The sequence below is a fragment of the Alligator sinensis genome, unplaced genomic scaffold, assembly GCF_000455745.1.
Source record: "Alligator sinensis unplaced genomic scaffold, ASM45574v1 scaffold243_1, whole genome shotgun sequence".
Lineage (NCBI taxonomy): Eukaryota > Metazoa > Chordata > Crocodylia > Alligatoridae > Alligator > Alligator sinensis.
The window spans coordinates 2,251,118-2,265,043 of record NW_005841841.1 but is presented as its reverse complement, the minus strand read 5'-3'; the positions used below and the strand labels follow the sequence as shown (position 1 = coordinate 2,265,043).

The window sequence follows — 13,926 nt, the reverse complement described above, 5'->3', positions numbered from 1 at the left end:
CTGCAGCAGGGAGCGCTGGTCATGGGGCAGGGGAGGGGCTGCTTCCCTCCCCCCGTACTCAGCTTTTCCCTGGGCTCCTTCCCTGCTCCTTCCCAGTGCGGAGGAAAGCAGCCCCTTGTCTGCCCCATGGCCAGCGCTCCCTGCTGCAGCTGCTTGCAGCCCACTCAGGGCTGTCTGGAGCAGGCACAGGCAGCCCCAGGAGGGCTGTGAGCAGCTGCAGTGCAGGGCTCAAGGCATGGGGTGGGGAGGGGCTGCTTTTTCCCTCCCCACGCTCAGCACCACCTTGTAACCCATAACCCGGCCCTGCTGCCAGCCTGGGCCCCGTGCTGGCTCCAGGCTCGCCTGTCGGGGCTGCGTGTGGTGACAGCAGCTGTGGCCTCCCCTGCTTGCCGCACTGGGCAATGTTGGCCACCGCCACTGGCAGCAGGGCGGGTTACAAGCTGGTGCTGTGTATGGGGAAAAGTGACCCCTCGCTTGCCCTGTGGCCAGCACCCTGTGCTGTAGCCACTTGCAGTCTGTGTGGGGCTGTCTGTGCCTGTTCCGGACAGCCCCACATGGGCTGCGAGCACCTGCAGCAGGGAGCACCGGCCATGAGGCGAGCGAGGGGCCACTTTTCCCTGCGCTCAGCACCAGCTTCTTCCCTCCTAGCGAGCCAGGGGTTGGGGCTGTGCACCCCACGGGGCTGGGGAGCACTGGGTGTGAGTGGGCACAGGAGCCAGCGGGGGTGCGAGGCCCACACCGGTGTCCCGGGGCCAGTGCCAGCAGGGGCCCAGAGCAGGGTGGCAGGAACATGGGGTCCTAGCTGCCAGGGGGCTCTGGAGCCTGGTCAGCTCCCCCACCTCTCCCTGCTGGTGCAGCCCAGACCGGCTCCACAGACGCCTGCTGGCCTGCACCCCACTTTGGGCCCCACCATTGCTGGTCCTGGGACATTGGTCCCAAGATGGTGACCAGGGGGTGGGGCACCTATCAAGCAGCGGGGCTACCCACGCGGCCCTCTACAGCTTGACAAAACTGCGTAAGCGGCCTTCTGCCTGAAATAATTGCCTGCCTCTGTCATAGTGTTTGCTGGGAGAAAGAGCATATACATATGCTTCAGGCCTAATCCTTCGTAATTGTGAACTGCAGTTACCAATTAGAAGCACATTTTGATTTTTGGCATGCCATTCTCCATTCAAATCGAAGGAGCCACTCTTGGAACAATTTCATTGTCATTCATGAATTTTTGTCGGCCCTGTACTGGCTTAACAGGTGTTTCACCCCTTTTCATACACCAAGGATTTTCAAATTTCCCCATCACTAATGACTAGTTTCTCACTTGGCATTGCAGCAGAATAGTATGGTGAGCCATTCTTTTCCATTTCTTCCCACTGCAACACAGTCCTCTTTAGAGTGCCAGTATCCTATCGGGCTGCAGGTTATTTAAAACACCCCCCCACCCCACCCCCCATCTTATCATCGTTGTCCATGTATTTGTCTAGAATTGACTTCACGCTTTCATGCCAATTTTCTGCAGCCAGAATATCGGCAGAAGATGCTTCATCACATGCACAAAGCAAAATGATGCTGTGACTACGTTGGAATCTCTGGAGCTAACCATTGGAACACTGAAACTTGATTCCTAGCTTCAATGCAGTATTGTCTGCTTTCTCTTTTAACTAGCGACCCAGATACTGGGATATTACTTGCCCTCATATCACAAACCGTTCAAATAGTTTTGTTTCTAAATCTGAATGCTTTAAACCTTGGATTCTTTTTCCTGTCCTGTTTTTGAGTCCTTCTTTTGCCGTTTTCTGTATTGAATCCTGATTCTTCAAATGGTAAAAGTGTAGGAAGAGGTATATAATACTCTTTAGCAATTTCTCTTTTGAATTTCTTTCTTATTTACTTTCTATATCACTTTCAACTTCTGCAAAATTGTAACTCGTACTTTCTTTTGATCACCATGATGCTCACCCCTGCTTGACTCACATGTGACAGAGTAGTAGGTATGTACAGTTCAGCCAGTGTAAAATTGCTGACACGTTATCAAGCAGTGGCAGGGACTGTTGCTATACATGGCTTATAAGACTGTGCGCTAGCAAACAACACATAATAACGCCATCTCTGCAGACTAATGTTGCAGTGTTATTTAGACAGTACTACTGTACTGAGAAGTAAACAAACACATTTACATGGATTTATGGTCTAAAGGACTAGAAAATGGCTTTGCATTTCAAAGCTGTATTTTTGAGTTACTTGTATCATAAGGTATACAAAAACCTGTCCTTTTCAGCTGGGGAGTAACAGTAGCTTCAAAGTATCCAATACTTTGAACTATCCAATATCAAACTAATAAAGTTTTCCTGTACACAGATTCATTATAGAATGATTTTATTTAGAAAAAGAGTTCATGGTACTGTATCAGTGAATGTTAACTCTATAAGTTGTTGTCTGTTTAAGATAAACTGCTTGGTTTTTAACTAGTGTATATACTTGTCCTGGAACTAAATGTTGAGATGAAATGTTTAGATAGTGAAAAATATTTCCTTCTCATTGCTACGCTTTATTTGAAGGTATTTGTATATTAGAATGTCAGGCACGAACATTTCTTTAGTTAGTAATATGTTGTATGTCTATAGCTCAGCTGTGTGACCTATTGTACTCGTAACCTGGTCGACATCGAAATTTGTCTCGACGTGCTAATGCCAAATACAGTAAAAGCTGCGCTATCTGGTACCTTACAAGCCGGCATGCTCTATTAACCGGTATGCCGGCTTGTAAAGGAAAAGTGAAACCAGAAGAGCCCACTGTGGCACTTCCAGTTTCGCTGAGCCCCCATGGCCTGGAGCAAAGCAGCCTGCGCTGCTGAGCCCCCACAGTCTAGAGCAAAGCAACTTGTGTGGGGCCCTCCTCCCTGTCCCTTGGGGCCAGCAAGAGGGGCGGCGACGCCCCAGGTTGCAGCGGGAGAGGTGGTGGCCAGAACAGGCAAAGACGCCTATTCGGGCCACTCAGTTAACTGGCATATTTTGTTAACTGGCACCCCACCATTCGCCATGGGTGCCGGATAACAAAGCTTTTACTGTATTTTCTATATGCAATAATTTTTAGAACTGTTTTAGGTCCCCTCACCCCTACCAGCTCCTTTTCTGAAGTATGTGCTTATGGTTGCTTTTAAAAATCATGGCATTCATATTTGTAGTTGACAATAATGCTCAATAATGAAATGAGAGTATAGAGCCTGAAAATACACTGGAAATCATTGGGCACTTCCACACTACCAAATTTGTGTCTACTTTGTCTGATGTGCACATACAATTGGTTTGAGAAGCCTCTAGTCATGTTTTCGTGTAATTAAACTATTAATGCTTACATGCATCCATAGCCCCTCCAAATCTGTTTGTTCCTCCAAGTCAGGCCCATATTTACTTACCTGTATTCATTTAGGTAAATGCTAGTATCATTTGTGGTCTGCTTTGAAAAAGGTGGCATAGTAATTTCATATTAGAAGTTTGTTTTGGGTTGGGCAAACTGATAAAAGAAAATTCTGTGTTATCAGGCAAAGTTTTGTGTCCGACATATCACAGTTAATAACATGAAATACAAAATGGCAAAATTGTAATGATTAATTGGAACGCTTTTATGGATAGGCAGGGGAGGCTTCAGAAAGCTTCAGTTTAACAAAACTGAAGTTCATTTCATTTTGGCTGCAGTTTAAAATGTCAATAGTAATGGTGTAATCAGGTGCTTTACAACAATGGAGCATATTGGTGTTCCTTAATAAAGGATCCCAAAAACTTTTCTGTTCTTAAAATAGAGAATTTTGTACAACAGTTAGTAAAAAAAACAGGAGGAATAATTGTATCATTTTACTGAAAAACAGGTTCTCTTATCATTTGACTTACTGTTTGTTTCTTTAATTAAAAACATAGGGTGGGGTGGCTTATTTTCCAGTTATTCTTTTGTAACTTGGCATGTATAGAACTAAATCCTAAAGATGTGGTGGTTTTTCATATGGAATAAAATTTTGTTTACCAGGCAAGTTGGACAAACGCAAGCAAAAAACAACGTGAAAAATTACTTGAGTTAATCCGTCGTCTTGCAGAAGATGACAAGGATGGCGTGATGGCACACAAAGTATTGAATCTTCTGTGGAATTTGGCACATAGTGATGATGTACCTGTTGATATCATGGACCAGGCTCTTAGTGCCCATATTAAAATCTTAGATTACAGCTGTTCACAGGTGAGTAATTCAGTATGGTTTTATTATAAAGTTAGCTGTTGATACTTTAATTAAAATTAGGAGGATGTGGCAGATTAATAGCAAAAGAGCTGTCATGCATAATTCAGTGTCCTTGAACAGCATCAAGGGATTCTTTAAGCGCATTATGGGACATATTTTGAAGGTGACACATTTTAGGGTTTATATTAGATGGTACTACTTGTAATGTAACTAAGTACAGAGCTGGAAGTTCATGTGGTTCTGATTCTCTACCAGTGCCACCTCACCCCTGTTGTACCCCTGCCAATTATCAGTACCTGATAATGGTCACTGTTGGATAATTTGCATTTGCCTTTGGAGTGGTAAATTAACCAGTTTACTGTATATGTAAAAATGGGCCCTTGTATCATGGAAGTCTGCTGTGTACTAAACTGTGAATACTTTGCTTTTTAAGGATCGGGATACCCAAAAGATACAGTGGATAGATCGTTTTATAGAAGAGCTTCGCACAAATGATAAATGGGTCATTCCTGCACTGAAACAAATAAGAGAAATTTGTAGTTTGTTTGGTGAAGCACCACAAAATTTGAGGTAAGGATTATAATATGAATGGAACTTTAATTTTTAACAGACTTGGATAAACTTCTAGACCTTTTTGTTTTTATCAAAAAAGCATAACTAATTAAACCTTAAATATTAACTTGCTTTTTTGTTTTTTACGTTTGTGAATATGTATGTGTGTACATCTGAATCTTTCTTAGATTTAAGTATTCAGGCTCAGCGGAATCATTGATCATTTCATGACTTCAGGTGTAGATAGTGTGGAAAGACTGTTTTGTAATTATGTGCCCTCTGTGTCAGTTGGACAGTGGTTTTATTAAGTTATAGGAAACTTTGGTCAATTTCCTGCCTCTACCATAGACTTGCCTATTTCATGGTAGTATTACCTCAAATTTGAAACATCCTGTCGGTAGTGATTAAAAATACTTAGATACTGTAGGTGCTTGTTAGAAATCATTGGCCTTTCATTAAGTTGCTTGAGTAATCTCCTTTTGCTTTCCTTAGGACTTTCCACCTGTAAAAATTGTCTCTAATTATAATAAATTGGTTGTTTTGCTTTTTCTGTGTTACCTTTCTTTTTTTAATTAAATTAATTGGAAGTTTAAATTTGTTATCATCTACTTAATGAGATTTGTTGAAACTTAACAAGTTCATTTTCATTATTTTATTTTTAACGTTTCCATTTTAGAAATATCTCAGCCCTTCTGCTCCAAAACATGAACATTTCAGCATTTGTTGAGTTGCCTGCAAACTGCAGAATCTTTTTGCCGTGTAGAAACCAATGCCACACTCCTCTGCTAATTTTATCAGAATTGTTTTTGTCAGCAGGCAGTATTCAAATCGGCCTGTCGGCTTACAAGAAAGGATAAGGCTGGAAAAGCTTGAGTAATGAGCATATGTAGATAGCATTTGCTTTAGAGTATAGTATTATTGTCTTGAGGAGGTTCTCATTCATGTGTTTGTCCATACACGTATTTCACTGTGACTGCATGTGCTTCAAGGACTTTCAACTCGGAGACTTTTTCCCTGGCAGCTGCTGTACAGTATGTGTGTATCCTGCCTCTCCTTATGCTCCACATATGAGGGCATAAATGATGGTGCATGCTTCCAGCTCCTCAGTTAGTTTCAACAATCTTGCCTCAAGATAATATTTCTGAAGACCAATTTAGGCTGCATTTGGTCTACAGCCTTAGGAAGAAAAACTGCCTTTCAGCGTTCTTCTTCCCCTCCCCCCTTCTGTAACCCTTTTGGGAAAAACATTTACTTATTTCTTATTTTTCACCTTTACTTCATCTGTATCACTTTCTGTAGCAAGACCTGATGTTCTATAGCCTGTACCATGTGGCTTTCCACCCAAGTAAAATTTGTTTGACCAGGCAATGTCTTCTTAGACTGTTGCTATGTTTCTCCCAGATCTCTAGGAGTCCAGTTATGTCCCTTTTGCAGCTAAACCATGGAAGAGCATGCCTCTTATAAGGATAGTGTCCTAGAATTACAGAAAACATGACTGGAAGGAACCTTCAGAGGTTATCTGGTTCATCCCTCTGTCCCAACACAGAATCAATTTACTATACCATAACTCAGTCTTCATAGATATTGCTTTACATTTTTTTTTAAAGATCTAATGATGGTGATTCTATAGCCTCCCTACATAATCTATTAAAATGCTAAACTAGGCTTAGGTTACACATCAGGAAAAATCTAAACATCCCTTGCTGCAATTTAAGCCCGTTGTTTCTTGTCCTATCTCTAATGGACACAAGAAATGGTTTAGAACCTTCCTTTCTGCATTACTTTCGTATGTTTGAAGATTGTTACATCTCCCCTTTTGTAGTCTCTTCTGTTAAGTAACAGGTTTGGAACCCTGGGCTATTGTAAGGCCCTTTTAAGGGTGCTACCCCACTGCTGCCAGGTGGAACTGCCCCACTATGCCTCTTTCTAGGAGATGCTGTGAGGAGCAGGAACTGTAGCTGCTGTAGCAGGATGGGACACCCCCCTAGCTTTTCTGTTGTTGGCCTGCCTGAGAGTCCAGATTAGTAATATCATCAACAGAGGGGATACATTAAGTACTGCCCCTGCAGATTCCATTGGCATTTCATGCATCAGGGCAAAGTTGGGGAGGGCATGTTTCCCTTGAGTGGGGGAAAACAGGCTTTCTCTTCTAGCAATCTTCAAAGGGTGCTGCTAAATTTAAAAAAGTGTTATAGAGGCATTCCTTGGGTCTAAAAGGTTGAGAACCACTGATCTAGACCATGTTCCATAGCTTGTTTACGATGACATGCAGGAAAGTGTCAGAAGCTTTTATGAAGTGCTGGTATGTCATATCTGTTGTTTCTCCCCTATCTGCATGGTCTGTAACCCTTTTGCAGAAATTAAGTTGGGCTTTTTGCTGCTTTTTTGTTGAAGTTATCAGTTAGTTACCACTCTGTTATCTTATAGGTATGTATGCATTGATTATTATTTTGCTCTCTTTCCAGGAATTTAATTTAGGATTACTATTCTATAAGTCTGTGGATTTACCTTTTCCACCTCTTCAAAGATAAGTGCATTATCTTTGCCCTTTTCCAGTCTTCTGGAGTCTCACCTGTCTTCCACAAGTTGTTAGAGATACTTGCTAATGGCTCTTCAGCCAGTTCTTGAAGTACTATGAGGTAGTGGACCTCGGCCTCCGGCCCATGGGCCAGATCTGACTTGTGGGTCTCCCCATGGATCCAAAAATTTAGGAGTAGGGGGAAGCAGTAGCAGTGTTAATTGGAGCTTCCCTACTGCCAGATTTTGGATGTGGGAAACAGCAAGTTGGATGACATGGCCTTGTGTGCTAGATTGTGCTGCTGTGCAGGGTTATTCCACAGCCAGATCCCATGCACAGGGTTGAGCTGGTGCACAGCTGGATCTGATGTGTAATTGGGCCATGCATAGTGCTGGGCCAGTACATGGGGCTGGACAGTTGGCTCATGGGGGTGGAACCAGCTCATGATTTAGCTGAGTTGATCTGTTGTTTGACTTAATTATCTGTGGGAAGAACTTAATCTGTAAATAATTGATCTCCTGAGCTAGAAGGGAATGCAAAGCCTATCTTCAGGTTTACCTCCTTTAATAAGTCTTATAGGGTTGGCCTCTGATTCCAGAGCACTGGACTCCAGTGTCTATGGAAGCTTCTGGGGAGGGAGGAACAGTATTCTGCTGAAGAGACCATCTTTCTGTGGTTGGTGAAGTCCCACAAATGGTTCCAGAGGAAGGTCACTGATCTGAGGTTCCTTAAAGAGGCCTTCTCCATCTCCCCTGTTCCCTCTATTGCTGTGTGTGGATTATAATGAACCTGGCACCATCCTGAGAACTGTCACTGGGTTCTGGTGGTGTCCAGGAAGCCCACAGAAAAGCACTAAGGCATTCATCAGAATTGTCATCTCTCCTTTCTTGTAGCAGATCCACAGCTTTGGCACAGATTCCTTCTTTGGCACTGAGAACTTTAAGTTCTTATCACCTAATCTCATCTGCTGAAACCATTTCCAGTGGGGTTGTTTCTGTATACGGCTCTAATTAATCTTACAGTTAAGCCATAACTGGAGTCCCTGCTGCTCTCCTATTTCCCCCAGAGCTAGCCATAGAACTGTTCGGCCTGCCAGCTGCATTCCCGCTAGGGGATCTGTCTCTTGCTGTTGTACAAGTGGCACAACTGATAGAAGTCTCATCAGACTTCTCCTTGGGCTCTGACCATGGTCCTAGTTCATCTACCTCTTCATCCTGTATCACAATCATGGGACCTTTTTAGAAGCACTGGCCACTGCAGTCCTCCTGACTTCCATCCAAGTTGCCTCAGGGATCCTTCTGTAATTTTCCAGGGTGGCCATTCAGGCCATGGGCTAGAGCACTTTTAAGGATGGGTCATATAGCCCAGAAGCCTCTCCCTGCCTTGTTGAGTGTCCTGGAACAGGAGAAGTAGTCGCTTGATGCTAATCCTTTCCTTTTCATCCTATTTAAGATATTTCAGCATCTTGGGTGGATGACTTCAGAGGTTCCTAGCCCTGAGTCTACCACGTCTCAGTTTAAAGGAGCTCTTCTTACACCTCTAATTATGTGAGAACTGTGCAAGGTAAGGTAGGACTATGCGTGACTGACACTGCTGGTTCATCCTGGCCAAGGGAATACTGGTTCCAAGACCATCTTTGTCAGTTAGAGTTGTAGAATTCTCCTGCTGCCCCCAGACCTGCTTGCCCAGAACACAGGAAGAACACTCCACCCAGATCTATACTCTCCAAGTCGCAGAATGGATTCCGGACAGTTCATGACAGTGGAGCAGGCTTATGCTCATACCTTGCTTGAGACCTTCTCATCCTTACTTGGAAGTGTTTGGCTATATACAGACATAGCTGGGTAAGTGGACTGGATATTTTTCAGTTTTGTGTCATGCAAGACCTTTGATCTTACCAGGTTTCCATATCAGCTATCCTGGACTACATTCTGGAGCTGAAGTATAGTGACCTTTTCCTCAGGTTTGTTAAGATTAGTCAGACTATTAGCTTAGCCTACTACTTTCCAATGAAAGTCCTAAAGTGTCCTAAAGTTAAAAGGCTTAATTTTCTAGTGGAACCTAAAGCCAATATTCATATCCCTGATGGAGACGGCATTTGAAGCTCTGACTACCAGTTTGCTGCTCCTCCTTATATATGAAGACATCTTTCTAGGGCAGCCATCACCTTCAAGACAAGAATGAATGACATCCAGGTATTAATGATGGATCCCCTCTGCATTGTTGTGCATGCATGCGCGTGTGTGCGTGAGAGAGATTGTGTGTGTGTGTGTGTGTGTGTGTGTGTGTGTGCATGTGAGCACACGTGTACATACTATACATTCATAGTGATACATTATATATAGTTCTTGATATGAGGAGAGCTTATTTTCCAACCATCTTTAAGAAATTCCCAATGGCTGTTCATTTCCTTAGCTGAAGGGTCCAGAAGTACTGCAATTGTGGGCCTGCCCACACTCGCACATTCCCTTCTGCCAAGTACTTTGTTTTTATGGAAGCCTTTAAAACAGACAGTATATATCGGTGAACAAGTTGTACAGGCCTAGAACTTTGCAACTCGCTTCCCAGAGATCTGATTGCTATTTCATAGTCACCCAAAGTGCAATATATATGCAGACAAGCACTCAAAAGAGAAAACTAGATTTCTTTTGAAATGTGTTGTCCATATGCATCATGTTTTCCTGTGATGCTTCCTTTCTGCCTCTGACTCCCTCACATTCTATGGTCCTGCAGTTGAGAGGAAACTGAGGAGTGGGAAGCACAGAGCATACAGAACATAAGGAAAGGAGGATTGTATGCATGCTGTAAATGCAAAAATATCTTTTGAGCTTCAGCTGCATGTATACCCAAAGTGAAATGTACATATTGATAACACCTCTTAAAGAACTTTAGTTACCAACAAATATATTTTTCTCTTTTCTGGCTTGGGAATCTTGATGGATCTTTCTGCACTGAAAAAAGCTTTAAAATGTATTTTTGACAGCTTGAAATTTAGTGACTTAAGTTGTATGCAATCTTAGTTGTTCTAAGAGCGTCACAAAGATGTCAGGTCATCCAAACTTCTGTTCATGTCTGAAAGCTTAACAACATTTTATGTGCTTTCATGTCTGGTGAGGAAAGGGGGCCAATATGCCAAGTCTGTTGATATACTGCAGGGGCAGGCAGTTATTTCAGGCAGAGGGCTGCTTACTGAGTTTTGGCAAGCCATCGAGGGCCACATGACAGGCAGCCCAGGGGCAGATTAATATTAATTTTCTAAAACTTTTAGGGCCCCATGGGCCGGATAGAATGGCCTGGCGGGCTGCATTTGGCCCACAAGGCCGCATTTTGCCCACCCTGGTATACATTTACAGTTGGACACTGTCAGATACTCAGACCATTACAGCTCCTCAGTTTTCAAGGAAATCTTTTTTTGCAATATAAGGTTATTTAAATTCCAAGTATACAGTTTGAAGAAGTATGAGGCGTTCATAGCAAACTTTGTGGCACTTCGTACATGTAGCTCAAAAGAGAAGAGATTTCTTCTGTATAGGGGGAAGCTTTTACTCAAAAATGATTTATAAAACTTCTGCCTGTGAAGGAGTCTCAGCCAATCTTCAGGAATTGTCAAAAAGCTTTTTTTTAAATCTATATAAAAAGGCTGCTTGGATTACTTGAGATTCAGAATACCTTCTTTAATTAGGAATTACTTGGCTTTTTTTTTTTTCTTCCTCTAGTAAGGGTTCTGAGTTCTGGTAACTCTAACAATTAAACTATTGGAGTTTGTAATGCATATGTTTAGTGTCTACTGTTTTCACTGTACCTTGTCACATATTTGTCACTTGACTCTCTAGCATTTGTTCTTAGAATCAGAAAAGTAGGCTTGGAAGGGACCTTCAGAGGTCATCTCGTTCAGCTCCCCACCAGAGACGAGATCATCACTATCCAAACTGTCCTGTACAAATCAGTTGTCCAGCCTATTAATAAAAATACCCAGTCAACCATGACACAACCACAAGACAACACTGTAAGATGCCACAGGTAAAACAGGGGGACAGTGGCAGTCTGTGTCCTGCTTCTACAAAGATTAAATATTTGAGAGGTCCAAGGAAGAGGGCCATGCCCCTGCAGCAGAGGAAGGCAAAAACTTCCACTGTCTGTACCATTCTGACTATGGAGTAAAATTCCTTCCTGACCCCAGATATGGCAATCAGTCTGACCCTGAGCACAGGGGCAAGATTCTCTAGCCAGGAACATCCAGATTTAAGTTCCAGCAGGACCATTGTAACACTACAGCCAACATCCATAGCCTTGGCTGTAGCCAGCACCCAGTGCTTCTGAGAAAAGCCCCATGTGGCAACCAGCAAAGCCCAGAATCATGGGAAATGCCCATAGTAGAACATGGGCATAGCTACTCCTAGATCATCCTTGACCAGTGCTTATCCAGTCTCTTCTTAAACACCTCCATTGATGGAGATTCCATAATTTTCCTAGGCGGTTTATTTCACTGCCTAACTGTTCCAACAATTAAGATGTTTTTCCTAATTTCCAGTCTAAGCTTACTTTGCTGCAACTTCAAGCCATTGGTCTTCATCCTGCTCTCTGCAATAAGAGAGAAGGTGTTCTCCCATCTTTATGGCAGCCCTTCGTATATTAAAAGATTGCTATTATGTCCTCTTTTAAGCACTTTTTCTGCAAGCTGAACATTCCTGTTTGACTTGCCTTCCAAGCCCTTTACCATTTTTGTCACCCATGTTTTTGGACCCTCTCTAACTTCTCCATATCCTTTTAAAAACTTTGAAAGCTTGTATTGAAAAAAAAATCAGAGAGATTTGACACAGTTATTTTAAAGAGTACTGTATGAAGCTTGCTTGCATATTGATGTATGCAGTCTGTATGTTAATATATCCTGCTTCCCACTGGGTGCCTGAACCATTGATAATTAAAGAACTATTTAGAAAAGGATAAGGGCATAAGTTCACAGTTGGATGTGTAAGGATAAATTCCATTCTCTCCTTTGCACAGGAAGAAATGTTTTCAGGGAGATGGTGTAGGTGTCATAAAAGACCAAAGTCTTGTGTTTACTATAAGTACTTGGCAAGGCAATAGATGCATCTTTAGGAAATTGCCTTTTGTTAGAATAGTAAAATCAAGGAAGCAAAGTTTTGTTTTTGTTTTGTTTTTAACAGGTGAAAGGTTTCACACCAAGACAGAGTCCTAGTCTATCAAACATTAGCCACTTATGTCAGCAGTAAATTTGGCTCATTGTCTGGTGGTCTGAAAAGTAACATTTGCCCTTTTCTTTAGTTCGTGCTTTTAAAGCACCATAACATTGTTTGGAGACCTCTCTGTTTTGAAGGCAGAAGTTGTACTGGTCAAGGTATACATATCAGTAAATGCAACTTAAATCTTAATGTTTTAAAGACAAATTAATAAGTTTCTCCTTTAATTGGTGTTAATTTTCCTGTCTCTGCCATTCTGCCAGTTGGGTACAGTCTAATCAATAATTCAGTCTGCTATCTTTAGTACATCCAGCCAAGTATTCTGACATATTGGAAATCAAATTTGTTTCTCTATATCTAGCATACTTGTCTTCTGCCAGTAACATTTTGTGTCCTCAAATATTGCTGTTGACTTCTGTCTTTCATAGCTCTTCTACACATGGCTTACTACTGGAGGAATATGTTACGATTCAGCTAGAGCAGCAGTTAAGCTGGCAACTAGCTGAACCGTAACCATCTCAGGGGAAAAGCAAAACTTGAATAGTTACATTGTGGAGTTTTGTATTTTCAGAAAATGTGTTCTGGCAAATAGACATAGCTCTCATAGCCATATCAGTGGTAAAAATTCTTCCCTTCTTAGTCTGTCACTCTTATGGAGGACAAAAAGGGAAGAACCTTTTCCTAATGGATTTCCATGAGTTGAAAATGGGGTGATTTATTTTCTCAAGAATTTAACAAAGTAGAAAGCTCTGTACAGCTAATTCATCTCTTTTCAATTTGTTCTGATCAGATCATAAGACTATCACAGCTCAATGCAGGTATGATTAAGATAGCACCTGGCAAATTATTTGAAGACAACTTTGTTTGGAGTTAGAGATAAAAGATTAAATCTAGGGGGTTCAATGTAGGACATTCAGAAGAAAGAACAAATAGAAATAAATCTAATATTTCTAGGTTAAAATCAAAATATTAAGTGGGGGAAAAAATGACCATAGCGCACTCTAGCGTTTTTAGGAAGGGGCAGTGAGAAGCACCAGCAAAACTGCTACTTACTTTTAGCTTTGTAAATGATTTGTGAAAAATGCTTTGTCATGAAAAAAATACTACCTTCTTGGGATACAGATTATTAGCTATTGATCTGGAGATGAACACAAAATGTATGGATCAAAATTTTTAGCTCTTAATACAATGTACTGGTAGCATTCTGTAGCTGACAATTATTTTTTCAAGCTTAAGTATTTTAGGACAACGGGAAATAATATTTTGGGCCTTATCAAAAACTGTTTTAAGTTGCTCAGAATGTATTGCAAGTAATTAGTTTCTTGATGGTTCTGCTTTTTATGAAGATAAATATAAACACCTACCTCTTGAAGCACAAGCTGTTAGATATACAACCTGTAATATTCTGGCTAGCATTGTATGAGCCACCTGCCA

General features: G+C 41.9%; 1 protein-coding gene across 3 annotated transcripts in view; it reads left to right on the top strand.

The window, feature by feature from the left end:
- USP9X (ubiquitin specific peptidase 9 X-linked) overlaps nucleotides 1-13,926 on the top strand; it is a 149,238-nt gene that overhangs the window by 42,372 nt on the left and 92,940 nt on the right. For all 3 annotated transcript variants that reach the window (XM_025205045.1, XM_006015646.3, XM_025205048.1), the window contains exons 12-13: nucleotides 4,015-4,221; nucleotides 4,655-4,791. In XM_025205045.1, the coding sequence (XP_025060830.1) occupies nucleotides 4,015-4,221; nucleotides 4,655-4,791 (344 nt within the window). The remainder of the gene's footprint in view (nucleotides 1-4,014; nucleotides 4,222-4,654; nucleotides 4,792-13,926) is intronic.